At 43.3% G+C, this 14,627-nt stretch overlaps 1 protein-coding gene across 1 annotated transcript; it reads right to left on the bottom strand.

Moving 5' to 3' along the window:
* Positions 1–9,744, bottom strand: EXOSC9 (exosome component 9). The gene is given in 13 exon segments (XM_032776023.2): positions 1–165; positions 1,125–1,206; positions 1,896–2,083; positions 2,752–2,898; positions 3,719–3,807; positions 4,917–4,952; positions 4,954–5,046; positions 6,283–6,369; positions 6,876–7,013; positions 7,861–7,963; positions 8,282–8,401; positions 9,374–9,468; positions 9,612–9,744. Coding segments are annotated over 13 exon segments (1,326 nt in total). The 5' UTR covers positions 9,678–9,744; the 3' UTR covers positions 1–83.
* Between the last annotated feature and the right edge of the window lie 4,883 nt (positions 9,745–14,627).

The following is a 14,627-nucleotide window of genomic DNA, read 5'->3' as shown; positions in this document are numbered from 1 at the left end:
AAATACATTCAGTAGCTTAATATACAGAGTATGAGTGACTTGTTCCAGTATTAATCAATACAATTATTGTGACGGGAACATGACTAATGAGTAGCTCTTTTCTTTTTTCTCTTTTTGTTAAATGCTTTCTTACTTGAATTTTCCTGTTTGGCAGTGATGTGAGTTCTGTGAACAAACAAAATTTTAACCTAAAATAAGGCAGCATAATAAAAGACTGAGCAGCTAGACTCATGCTCCCTGCAAGTCAAGCCCTATGTCCCAGGTTTTCAAGATCTCAGCTCTGTACATGACCAACCTATCACAACCCAGTCGTGTTTTACTTGTAACAGGGTTTAAAGAAAACTAAGGGAAATCCCCATCTAAACGGCAAACAACCTCAGCAACACAAATCCATATAACAGACAAGTCATAGCAGACTACCTTTCTAGATACCATAACTTCTATTAGCATTGAGTTGCATGGTTCTTATAAAGAAGGGAATACATCTGTGTTAAAAATAATACAAGCTCCTGTTGCATTAGTAGTTAGAGCTGGGAAATGTGGACTCTATCCTATTCACTGGGGAGAACCCACTGCAGTACACCTGAGGAGTAGGGTTGGTGGTTCTAATCCACCCTTTTGCTAACCCAGGGTAACAGAACATCCAAATATCTGATTTAAATTGCACCAACTAGAGCAGTCCCATAGGCACTGCTTTATCAGGCGTTGATTAGCCCGAACACTGCATGCTTTGGCCTCAACCCATACGCAGTAGAAAATATGGGTGGCATAGAGCTGAACCTGCTAATTGAGGGCAGAGACTGCCTTTTTATTCAGTTTGTACAATAACTAGCACAATGGGCTGCAGGTTCATGACAAGGACTCATAGGCACTACAGTAATACAAAAAATTATACTACCCATAGATTTCCCCAACATTAAGAGAATTCTTGGTTGCTCCCTTAGGCAGTGCAAGAACCTAGAACAGACTGAGGATCTGGCCCCATTATCTGAGTGCTTGCATTATTTTGAGGAACGTTTTCCTCGACAAGCGTAGACACAAAGATGCATGCCAAAACTATTCCTTGTCTCAACACGGTATGCTGTTTTAAAGATTCCCTCCCTTAACTACATAGTTGTGGTTACCGTGTTTTCTTGTGTGTCTCCTCTGGTTCCAGAATGACAACTTCCTCCTCTTCACTGTCAGACAGTATAATTGTGTCATCATCTTACGAACAAACAAGAGAAAGCTGTTATTTCTATTACTGTAGAACCTGAGTGTTGTTTTGTACATCACATTTCTTTGAGTCTAAGTATTACTACACACCTAGAGACATTTTAAAGCAGTGGGACATGTTTTTGCAACTCCAGTGTGCAACTTACTCAAGGGCCAAAATCACTCTTCGAGCACAATAACTTTAAAACAACTGATACTTTATTTTAGCTGTCATAAACTGAATACTTTTTATAAGAGTGGCTGAGTTTGGTTTAGTATCCTGCTGCTTCTGTCACATCTCTCAACAGTAGGTACAGGACAGAGCACCAAGACCATTCTCATCTTGTCTGGTATTTTGTTTTGATTAGATAATAGCAACAGGCACAAAACAAAGCAGGTCTTTCCCCAAAAGCACCTTTTTTGTTACTTTCTGGTCCCTACTAATTCCTCAGTGTAGGGTTTCCCTCTTGTAAAAATTCCCCCCTCTACTCCCAGCATGTCTTTCTGGGGTTGGATATTTAAATTTGGCAGATTTAAGCCATAACAGCTCTAAAGTAATTTTGCAGATGGCAGCTGCATCTTCCTGCTGGCAAGTACCTGTGTTTTTCCTTTCTTACTGCTTAGGAGAGGGGACAGATTCAAATACACCAGAATACACGAACAGTGTTTTCAATAACATTACATTTAAAGCAGATACTAACCCTTCTTAGTTTTGCTCACAATATTTATCTCTTCCGTTTCCATTTTCTGACCTCCTGAGGTGGTAGCATCGTCACTGTTACCTTCCTCTTCCTCCTCTCTCTCCGATTCTTCAAAGTCTCCCCAGGAGTTCTCTAGTCCCTCCCCAATTTGGGCAGTCCCAGGCATCCGTAGTATTGGTTTGGCAACACTGAGCTAATTAAGAAAAATCCAGGAGTTGCCAGAATTCTTATTTGTACTCATTGTACAGCATGTTGAACTAGATACATTATTTGGAATGTTTAAGTACCAACATACATACATAATCTGTGGTGAGTACTAAGGGCTAAGCACATGATGTGAAGAAATTCATCTGAGCAAAATGGAAGTCAAATGTTCTCTTGAATGGCTGACAAAGTAAAAAATGCCTAACGTACACACAATGAATGAAACAACTGATCTTCACATCACAGCCCAACATTGCTATGCAGAAGATAGCTGCGTTCATCTTTTGCTGCCTGTACTGCAGAACTCCTCTCCCCTAGAAGGGCCCCACACTGCAGTTCAGTGATTAATAACACCACATGGAGCTGCACTGAACCCTCCTTAGCAGTAGGATTCAGAGGCATTAGGGGAGTAATGGAAAAGGGAGGTAGAGAAAGTGTCTGGTGGAAAACCCACACACTGCTGATCAACAGGCTGTACTATGAATTTCTCTACCCAGATACACTTTTTATAAATAAAACAAGATCTAGATGATCACAATGTAGTCTTACAGCCTGCAAAGAAATGAGAAACTCAAGATGTATTGGGTGATTCAGAAAGCTTTAACTAAGATATCACTGTCTTCTCATGAAAGTGATATAGTAGAAAAGATACACATCTGAAGGAGGGTCAGCCTTCGTGATGATTTCTTCAGCTTGCTCTTCCACATCATTAGTATCAACAGGAGCTCTTTCCATTTTAAAGGCAGATATCTTTTGATTTGGTATAGACTCTGCAAAGCCAAACTTTCCACCTTCTTTCCTATTTATTAAATAAATACAAAAATTGTTTTTCAAGACATTTCACATTTTAAAAAGTCAAGTTAAAGAGTTCAGCTATATACAGAGATGTGATTTACAACAACAAGACAAAAAAAACAGGTTAGCTGTTTAAACTGTTAAGTCAGTAGTTCTCAAACGTTTGTACTGGTGACCTTTTTCACATAGCAGGCCTTTGAGTGTCACCCCCCCCCTTATAAATTAAAAACACTTTTAAATATATTTAACATCATTATAAATGCTGTAGGCAAAGCAGGGTTTGGGGGAAGGGCTGACAGTGCACGACTCCCCCCCACCTCATGCAATAGCTTCGTGACCCAAGGGGTCCCGACCCCCAGTTTGAGAATCCCTGTGTTAAATGAAATAATACAGCAAATTTGTTCCTGATTTAGGAGATCAGAGAAAGAATCTTTGAACTGAGAAGGCCAAGTTTTCCCTAGTTAGGGTCTCAGTCACCTGAGAACAGCAATCCTTTTTTCAATGTGGCTGTTTTATTAGTATCATGCCACCTTCTTTAGACAGCTAAGCTTTTCTTTTTTCAACTTTATTCTCTTCCCTCCTCCCCAAGGTAGTCGTTCTGCATCATGCAGCGAATACTGTTGGCTTGAGTGTGTCAATACAATCATCTCTTCACAGAAAACATAACTATTAGTTGAGTCTGACTATAACATTACTTATTGAAGACCATCAGTTGCAAAGCTTCTCTTTCAGAGACTCCTCTCGCAGGAAAGCAGTAACAGAATAATCTGACCCCATAAAAGGTTAGAATTAACTTCCACTTCATTGCATTTTAACAACCTCACCTAACTTTCCGGTCATTTTCCAAGGCCTTTTGAATTAGCTCTGTGATCTCTGCTACTTTAACACCAGTTATTTTACTGCATCTCAGAACCTGTTTGTAGTGAATAATAGTTTATTATCATGCAATTAAAATAAACGACTTTATTTAAGCACAAAGTGAAAACATGTACTTTTTTTTTTTGTACTGCTAGATCAGGGGTGGCCAACCTGAGCCTGAGATGGAACCAGAATTTACCAATGTACATTCCCAAAGAGTGTCACAGTAGTATGTCAGCAGCCCGAACGTGCCACCCCCTTCCTTCCGATAAGCTGTTTTGTGGCAGGCAGGCAGGTTTTTTTTTTTTTTTTTTTTGAGGGGCGGGGAAGAAGCGAGGACATAGCAGGCTCAGGGGAGGGGGTGGAGTTGGGGCAGGGCTGTGGCAGAGCCAGGGGTTGAGCAGTGAGCACCCTGGCACACTGGAAAGTTGGCACCTGTAGCTCCAGCCGGAGTCCGTGCCTATACAAGGAGCCGCATATTAGCTTCTGAAGAAGCTACAGGTTGGCCACCCTGTACTACATGCTAATGCCCATGAATGATGTTCAGTCAGGAAGTTCAAATGGAACCTCCCACAAACCTTTAGTTTAGAACTTGTTTGATAGAGGAATACGCTTTATGCATAGTTGTACTGTTTACCCGAGCGTCTGTCAATATGTTATATACTGTATACCCAGATCTATACTGAAACTACCATGTATTGATAATTACAAAAAGAGCTGTGTGCTCTTAAGAATGCAAAAGACTTCCAATATTATTACCGCCTTAAGAAAAAAATTGAGTTTCATTTCAGTTCAAAGTGACAAATGTCTCAAGACTAGCTGCACACAAATACCAACTGAGGAGAATTGGAACTGGCAGCAATAAGTTATTTGTTATAGTCAAGAAGTAAGTTTATTTTCAGAAAGACTTTTAAAAATCACTTAGAAATGTTAATAGATTGCTCTCCCAATTACCCTAAACTTCAAGAAGTAGAGTACGAGAGCAAATATTTGATGTTTAGATCATCCCACAAGGTACTGTCATATTTACATTTCCTGTGGAATCAGAGATACCTTCTTCTCTCATACCATAATTCTCATAACCAAAACTTAGATGCCCTAATATTACAATACATCAAGAAGTTTATATCAGAGAGAATGACTAGTCAAAAAAATGCCATTTACCTGATCTTTTAACAGCATAATCCCTCCACTGGACTGGGATAGTACAAATCTCACGATGTTTATTCATGGCATACTAGAGGCCATCCATTACACGTTCTTCTCGTTCACTGGGATCCACCAACAATAGGTCCTGAACCATTGTAGAGTAGGACACAATAGTTAAGTGTAAACTGCTTGCCTGAAACCTTAAGGGCAGAAGATAAATTACCAAACAGCTTCACATGGTTTTTGGGATGAGAATACCTAAAGAGACTGGTTTCAGAAGTGTATACATTTCTATGAAAAGTCTATGGAAATTTCATGTTACACCAAGCAGCATGAAGAAGAACACCTGAAGGACGATCCATCACTCTCACAGATCTTGGGAGACAGGCCAGTCCTTGCTTACAGACAGCCTCCAAACCTGAAGAAAATACCTCACCAGCAACCACACAACAAAAACACTAACCCAGGAACCTATCCTTGCAACAAAGCCCATTGCCAACTCTGTCCACATATCTATTCAGGGAGATACCATCATAGGACCTAATCACATCAGCCACACTATCAGAGGCTTGTTCACCTGCACATCTACCAATGTGATATATGCCATCATGTGCAGCAATACCCCTCTGCCATGTTCATTGGCAAACCGGACAATGTTTACGTAAAAGAATAATTGGACACAAATAGACGTCAAGAATTATAACATTCAAAAACCAGTTGGAGAACACTTCAACCTCCCTGGCCACTCGATTACAGACCTAAAAGTCGCTGTACTACAACAAAAAAACTTCAAAAACAGACTCCAATGAGAGACTGCTGAATTGGAACTAATTTGCAAATTGGACACCATTAAATTATGTTTGAATAAAGACTGGGAGTGGATGGGCCATTACACAAAGTAAAACTATTTCCCCATGCTTATCTTTCCCCTCTGCACAGTTCCTTATATCTCCTTGTCAAGTGCTGGAAATGGGCCATTTTCATTACCACTACAAATAGTTATTTTTCTCTCCTGCTAACAACAGCTCACCTTAAGTGATCGCTCTCCTTATAATATGTATGGTAACACCCATTGTTTCATGTTCCGTGTGTGTGTGTGTGTGTGTGTGTGTGTGTATCTATATAGATATCTTCCTTCCATATTTTCCACTACATGCATCCGATGAAGCGAGCGGTAGCCCATGAAAGCTTATGCTACAATAAATTTGTTAGTCTCTAAGGTGCCACAAGTACTCCTATTCCACCTCTTCACACCTTCTCATTTCACATAACGCTAGTTCATTAGTGCATTTTGTTAATGTGGCTATTTATGGAAACTTATGTTTTTATTGCAGTTCTGCAGAAACTGGTAGATGATTTAAGTCGGTGCCATAACAGAAACTTACCCTTGCTGGAAGAAGGCAAAACTGACACAGATAGGCATGTGATGGATACTCAAAGGGACAGGATCACGTTCCTCAGGGGTATACTAAAAATATAAAAAGTCAAAGTGGCAATTTGTTACTTACCCAATTCTATATATAATTTATAAGAAAGTACTAAAAAAATTAGGCATTTCAGAAAGATAAAAAGCAAGAAAAGCCCAGTCATCTAAAAATTCAATAAGACTTGATTCTCTCTCTTTTCAAAATGTTATTTCCTATTAATATTACTCATCTAGGTAACTATACTGCACCCATTGTTGTGCCATTTGAGCCCTTTCAGTTTGACTGAGAAGTACAAAAATCTGCTATAAAACGTCATCCTAATTTAATTTTTTAATGTTTACAGTCTCTCAAATTGAAAATCAATAACTGTATACTATACATATTGATAAAAAAAATGTATCTATTCCTATTCCTTGATATTTTAAGTAGCTCTACCTCTAAGACTTAACTTGTCTTTATTGACAGAGATCCATTTTATATAAAGCAGCAATCATCAATGAAATTTTAAATTTCAATAACCCCACCACTTTCACCTCATGCTACTTACCAAAGTTACTTCCTCTCCTTGCACAGATACATCCGGTCTACGGAAGTGACACAAAGCCACTATTGCTGCTATACTTGCAGCATCAATAATGTTTCCATCATGATTCAACAAATGCAGGTCCACACGAATTTGCCACACCTGAGGCGGGAAAAAAAAAAACAACATGAAAATTCACTAAACTGTAGTACTAGTAATTTGTCTGGATTTTCCAACATCTTTTCAAAATAACTTTTTACTATTCATATTGAATGTACGTATAATTCAGTTCTTGACCATCAAAAATTACGATGATGAAAAGTGAATAAATCTAAACAGAAACAGTATCTATTTTCAACATTATTCATTTGTAATAAAGAAAATAAAATTAAAGTATGATTTCAGCCCCGATCCTGTAAACTAGGGATTCTCAAACTTTATTGCACTGCAACCCCCTTCTAACAAGAAAAATGACTACATGACCCCAGGAGAGGGGACCGAAGCCTGAGCCCCAGCCCAGGTGGTGGGGCCAATGCCAAAGCCCAAGGGCTTCAGCCCCAAGCAGGAGGCCTGTAACCTGAGCCTCACTGCACAGGGCTGAAGCCCTCAGGCTTCGGCCCCAGGTGGTGGGGCTCAAGTTTCAGCTTTAGCCCCGGGAAGTAGGGCTCGGGCTACACTCTGGCCCCAGACTCTGGAAAGTCTAAGTCAGGCCTGGTGACCCCATTAAAAATGGGGTTGTGACCCACTTTGGGGTCCCGACCCACAGTTTGAGAACCACCACTGTAAACATTCATGCATATGATTAGCTTTAGGCATGTACATAGCCCATTGACTTTAAAGGGAGTATGCACAATCTTAAAGTTAAACATATCTACATTTGCACAGCTGGAACCTTAGTCTTTTAAAATAAAATCAGGATTACTGGTCCTCAAAGACAGACTGACCTCTAAATACAACATATTAATCCCCTAGTATTAAAGCCCTTTTGATTTCATAGCATTTTCCACACCTTTACACCAGCAACGACACAGAGAGATTCAGTGTCTATACATTTTGAGTTTCTTAGGCATCTTTCTAGTAGTCGATTCAGTTTCACCAAAAGCTCAGGTTGCCTGGAAAAAAACAAGAGATTGGGTAAATTTTAGTTGTGAGTTATTAATATGTCTGACAACTATGAAACTGAATAGCTTTCCTTATACAGACGCTCCCCAGGTTACGCAAGTCCCGATTTACCCAAATTTGGACGTACAGGAAAAGTTCCATAAGCCAGAAATAGGATTTCCAAGTTGCGGAAATTTGTGTGTAACATACTGGTATATGTTTCCAATTTACGTGAAATTCAAGTTATGCAAGGCTTTCCAGAACGGAACGACTGTGTAAGTTGGGGGGCATCTGTACCATCCTTACTTGTAGTCACTGAAGAGACATACCTGCCAGGCTCAAAAGCTGGTGCGGCCATTGGAGAGAGCTCAAGATTAAAGAAAAGTATACCCTCTGTAGCTCGATTTAGCTTTGGGGAAACAAGTTCACATGAAACCTGTCCAAGGACTCTGCAAAAGAAACCCCCCCCCAAAAGACTTCAATATGGGTGACAAAAAACATCTTTAACATTAAAGCAACTTGCCCTTGAATTTTACTGCACATCTCCAGTTTATTACAGCTTCTTCGTATATAGGACTTGGTCATATAGATAAAATGCCAGTCACTAACAGAGGATAAGCAGGATCTAGATGTTAGAACACAGGCCAGAAGTTCAAACTTTTGTGGTTTATTCCCAATTCTACTACTGTGGGAGCTCAAACAATTTACTTGTGTCTACTTCAGTTCCTCCGGCCTATAAAACAGAGATACCATCTACGTCAGAGGTCAGCAACCTTTCAGAAGTGGTGTGACGTCTTCATTTATTCGCTCTAATTTAAGGTTTTGCGTGCCAGTAATACATCTTAACGTTTTTAGAAGTTTATAATATATAACTAAACTATTGTTGTATGTAAAGTAAATAAGGTTTTAAAAATGTTTAAGAATTTTAATTTAAAATTCAATTAAAATGCAGAGCCCCCGGGACCAGTGGCCAGGACCTGGGCAGTGTGAGTGCCACTGAAAATCAGCTCCCATCCCGGCACGCATGCCATAGGTTGCCTACCCCGATCTACTTCATAAGGGTGTTGCAAGCCTTAATTTGAGATCCTTGGATGGGGGAATTAATGAATTGCCAACTTCCAGAGTTAGGATATAAAGATCTGCTTATCTGCAGCTTTCCAATCCAATTTATAGGTGCAGCTTGGAAAGCTGCACCTATAAATACCTCAAGGGAGACCAACCTCTATTTGTTTTCCTCAGAGCCATCCCCTCCCCCCACTCATCGCTACCGTCCTCCTGCAGGCTGCGGCGGTTACTCCGCACTCCCCGTGCACGCGCGCTATTGGGGCCGCGTGAGCAGCGCGCGCTCCGGCAGGACGCGGCGGCAGTTGGGAGACAGACGGGCCGTTGACCGGGCGATCATGGGGGTCTCCCCGCGGTACCTGGTCCTCCCCAGCTCCACGATGCAGCAACCATAGTCGGCCCCGAAAGAGATTCGCACGTTCCTGTAGTCGTAGCTCTGCCGCCCATCCAAGCGCTGCAAAGCCGAAAGCAGAGTCACTACCCGCGCGGGAGCCCGGCGACTCGGTGAGAGATGGGCGCTCGCCCGGACCCCGCCCGCGCTCCCATGAGAGGGGGCCTGGCCCGTGGTGGGGAAAGGTGGGGGGGTCGATCTCGTACCTTCCTCTCCTCGATGGCGCGCAGCAGGAAACGCCGCTCACAGTTGGATAGCGGTGTCTCCTTCATACTGACGGCGCCTGGCGACCTGAGGCCCTCTCCGCTCGCGCCCCTGAAACGTCATCAAGAGGCGTCGCTATAGCCAGACAGTGCGCAGGCGCGGGGGTTGGATTCCTCACGCCGCTGTGTTGTCGCCGCCGAGCGGGCGGGGCGCTGCCGCAGGGACAGGGCGCTACTGGGGTGGGGCGGGGCGGCGGAATCGGAGGCCATAGAGCCGGAGATCGGGGCAGCGTCCCGGGTCCCGTGCCAGCGCCGGGAGCGTGGCGCCAACGGACATTCATAGTCTTCGTTCTACTGGCACAAAACCAAACACCCTTGTCCCGCCCCTCTTCCGAGCCGCCCCTCCATCCCCCGCGCCTCTGTCGCTCGCCCCACCCTCACTCACTGGCTGCTTTTAACCGGGCTGGTTCAGGGACTTGGGGTGCAGGCTCCGTCTGGGAGTGCGAGCTCTGGCGCTGGGCTGGGGCCAGGGATGAAGGGTTTAGGGTGCTGGTGGGTGGAGCCACGGGGTTCAGAGTATGGGAGGGGTTCTGGGCTAAGGCAGGGGTTGGGGTGCAGGGGCAATGACCACTCTGGTGTGGGGATGAGGGATTTGGGGTGCAGCAACAGGAGGGGACTCCAGGGCTGGGGATGAGGGGTTTGGAGTGTGGGAGAGGGCTCCAGGCTGGGGCTAGGGATTAGGGTATAGGAGGGGGTCGGAGTGCAGGCTCTGGGCAGTAGCAGGATGTCCCTCCTCTGGGTCCTATGTAGAGGTGCAGCCAGGCAGCTCTGCATGCTGCCCCGTCTGCAGGCACCAACCCTGCAGCTCCCATGAGGTACAGTTCCCAGCCAGTGGTAGCTGTGGAACCGGCGCTTGCAGCGGGGCCAGCATGCAGAACCCCCTGGCTGCCCCTAGGCATAGGAGCCGGAGGGGGGACATGCTACTGCTTCCGGGATCCAGGGCCAGCTTCACGCACCAGCTCAGCAAGCAGGTGCTTGGGGTGGCCAACGGGAAGGGGTGGAAGGTCGGGCAATTAGGCTACAGGTCCCTCGGTCCCTTTTGGAGGGAAGGACCTGCTGCTGAAGAAGAAAGCAGCATGGTGGAGCTGCCGCTGATCACGATTGCGGCTTTTTTTTTTCCCTGCCACTTGGGGCAGCAAAAACCCTAAAGCCAGCCCTGCCGGGAGCAGCACAGAGCCTTCCTTAGCCCCGCTGTGTCACTGACCGGACTTTTTAACAGCTTGGTCAGCAGTGCTGACCAGAGCCAACAGGGTCCCTTTTCAACTAGGCGTTCTGGTTGAAAACTGGACACCTGGCAACCCTAAGTCTTCCTCGAGCTGCTGGTGTGCATCACAGGGGGCTGTGGGGCCTGGCAGGGGTCGCGGTTCCCGGAGTGGTCTGCCTGGCAGAAAGGTTCCGGGCTGAACTTGAGGTACCTCACAGTAGTTCTGCTTTCCCCTCTTCAGCCGCTTGCCCCAAAGCCTTCAGAGCAGGGGTTGAGGGTTTGGATGCAAGCTGCTGCGATTTGAACCTGCCATTTGAACCTGCGTTGGCAGTGTAGCTTTGTCACAGCTAATGCCATTTTTTCAATTGGTTCCTTACAATTGTGTCAAGTCATAATGTCATAACTCAGAACCACAATCTACTCCATTGCAGGATCGAGCATCGTAAACTCGAAACCTATAGTCGTAAGTCAAATCGGGGTCAATGTAGAAGCATCATAAGTGCCATTCATTGTAACTCAAACATCGTAAAGTCAAGGACTGCCTGTACCAGCAAAACCAATCAGCGGCATGAAAACAGCAAGCTCAGCTGCACGTTGTATAGGACTATGGTCAGCAGAGCTCTCTGTTCAACACCATAGCCCAGAGTGAGCATCCTTACAGCACCTAGGACATGTCTGTCTAGGGGTTCGATTAAGTGAAGCGACAGCTCTCATTACACATTTATCAGACCGGTCATGTCTATCAAATGTTAGTATAGAAATAAACTTGGATAAGTGTGCTGGGTATTTTTGCATGTGAACATACTTTGTGTTGAATAAAAGGTAACCAAATATCTAGCTCTCTGTCTTCTGTCTATTTTGCTGGATATGTATTTGGTGTGTGAATTTTCCCACAACTACCATCTATGGTTTTTGAGCCATTCCTCTACAGTTGGACTGTTTTTTCTTTTTTGTCCAAGGAGAGGCTAGCTATAGCCAAGCAGCTACACGGAGCTGAGAGATTTAATTTTTTATTTCCTTTTGTGTGACCATTTCTTCCAAGAAGCTCCAGGAGAATTAGCAAAGAATCATTTGGTAATAAATATCCAACAATTTGTGATACTTGGTTATGGATTGCATCCCAATACTCTCTAATGACTGGATGGTTTCATCATATATGCATAAAATCTCTTTCCCTACAATTTTTACACCACTTGTCCCCATTCAATGTATTTATATATTCTGTGGTTCGTGATTTGGGTTAAGGTCTGGATTATTTGCTATGGGTGCCATGGCAAGGCAGAATAACTTCTTTCTAGTTATATCCCAAACCCATAGAGTGGCCTTTGCAAAAGGATGTGTGTATGGTTTGAGCTAACTGGCTTGATTATACCATGGAAAATTTGGAACAGCTACTCCATGCTGACTAATGGGTCTGTATAAAGTATCTGTCCTCACTCTAGGTCTTTTCTTATTCTATATAAATTCTGACAGCCTCTGTATTTGTGCTAGGGTTTTGTCTGGGATGATCACAGGAGGACTGAAACCAGAAGGATGTCCTTGGCAAAACTTTCATTTTGACTGAGACTGTTCTTCTCAAACAAAAAATGGCATACTTTCTCTAGCACTCCAGATTTTTCACATTTGCTGAAGTAGTGGATTGACATTTAAATCACAGAGCACTTATGTGTTGTTTGAGATTTGAATTCCCAGGTATCTTATAGGGTTTGCTGCTCATTTGTACCCAATATTTTTTCTGGAGGAGTGACTTTTCAGAGTCTGGTAAATTTATAGCTAGCGTTTCATATTTGGCATATTTTCCTTTAAATCCCGATGCTTTCCCAAAGTCTTGGATTTCTTTAGAAACTAATTTTAGGGAAATACTTGATTTAGATAAATATTACATCATCTGTATATAAAGCTGTTTTCTGATGTGCTCCTGGAAGTTTTAGTCGTACGGTAGATTCATTGTCCCTTAGCCTCTGGGCAAAAAATTCTAGGGCCAGTGCAAAAAGTAGAGAGAGAACGGACATCCCTGCCTAGTCCCTCTGTGTAGTTCAAATAGGAGATTTAACTCCATTACTTCATACAGCTGCTTTTGTGTAAAGAGCAGTTACCCATGTAAGGGACTGGGGACCAGTGTCCATATTGGGCAGGATTAGAAGCAAAAAGTTTGCTATATTCTATCAGAGACTTTCTCTGCATCAAGTGATAAAATAAATTCATCTTTTTTTGGTCTGGCATTATGGATGATTCCAAGTATTCTCCAAATATTATTGGACATCTGTCTATCCTTAATGAATCCAATTTGATCTGGATTTATATAAGCTGAGAGCATGGACTGCCATCAGCTCACTAGTTTTTTGCTAAAATCTTTTTTAAGGGCTGCAGATTTGTCTTGGTGGGAAGCAATGTCATGGATACTGTGATTTTCCTGTTTGTCCATTATGTGTTTTTGTGTCTGTGATTTTAATAAACGTACCCTGCAGCAGCAGCTCCTGCCCTGGAGCTGGGCATGGCTCCCCTCTCTGGGTGTTGCAACTTGGTGCACATGGTCACAATGCCACTTAGGTTTGGCCCAGCCACCCTGCCATTGTGATGGGGAGGCAGCAGGGCAAAATATGAGTGAGTGGAGCTGTGACCCCATGGGTCAGCCCTGCGGGACAGGAGCCACTGCTGCGGGGTGAGTGTGGGGCATGCTCTCTTCATCCCTCTTCTCCATCTCGAGCTTCATTTATTTGTCAGAGTATTATTTATTAAAAAAAAAAAACCCACAAAATTTTACTAAATGTACTGTGACTGCTCTTTAATTTTTTATTAAAAAATGCTGTGACAAATCTGACGCCCTAGTCATGGTTCAGCAATGATATGGGCCTATGAGAGCTGCACAACAAGATAATGTCTTTTCCTACTTCAGGGAGAATAGCCACTGCAGTTCTTTCATGAGCTGTAGAAATACCTCTCCTAACCAAATAGCATTGTTGGTGCCGCTCAAGGAACCCTCTTAAATACCTTGCAAAATTCAGCTGGAAAGCCATCAGGTCCTGGAGCTTTACCACTTTTCATACTTGCTACAGTCTCTAAGATTTCTTCTTCTATTATTTATCAGTTTTGTTTATCTTGGGCATTTCTGCTACCTCAAGATATTTTTTGATAACTTCAGAGCTTTGTGTATCTGAGATCCAGAGGTTTTTTCAATAAGCAGCAAAGATAATATATATTTCATTAGGGTAAAAACACCCCATTTTTTGCAGTGGAGACACCCTCAGTGCTGGCTGCCATCTCATTGATGCTTCCCAGCAGGGCCCCATTTAATAGTGCAAAGTAGGGCTGAAATAATCATTTTTTCTGCTTGAACCGAATGGAAATGACATTTTTAGAGATCTATGTTTTAAAAGGTTTTGTTTATGATTTATCATATGTTTGTACAGCACCCACCACAAGGGGGCCCAGCCTAGGTATGGCCTCTTGGTACTACTGCACTATAAATAATGATACTCTAAGGCATGGTCTACACTACGCGTTTAAACTGATTTTAGCAGTGTTAAACTGATTTAACGCTGTATCCGTCCACACAACGAGGTCCTTTATATCGATATAAAAGGCTTTTTAAACCAGTTTCTGTACTCCTCCCCAACGAGAGGAGTAGCGCTAAAATCGATATTACCATATCGGATTAGGGTTAGCGTGGCCGCAAATCGACGGTATTGGCCTCCGGGCGGTATCCCACAGTGCTCCACTGTGACTGCTCTGGACAGCAATCTGAACTCGGATGC

The sequence above is a fragment of the Chelonoidis abingdonii genome, chromosome 5 (genome assembly GCF_003597395.2).
Source record: "Chelonoidis abingdonii isolate Lonesome George chromosome 5, CheloAbing_2.0, whole genome shotgun sequence".
Classification (NCBI taxonomy): Eukaryota; Metazoa; Chordata; order Testudines; family Testudinidae; genus Chelonoidis; species Chelonoidis abingdonii.
Note: the sequence above shows the minus strand (reverse complement) of the source record. Positions and strands in the feature narration are given on the sequence as shown.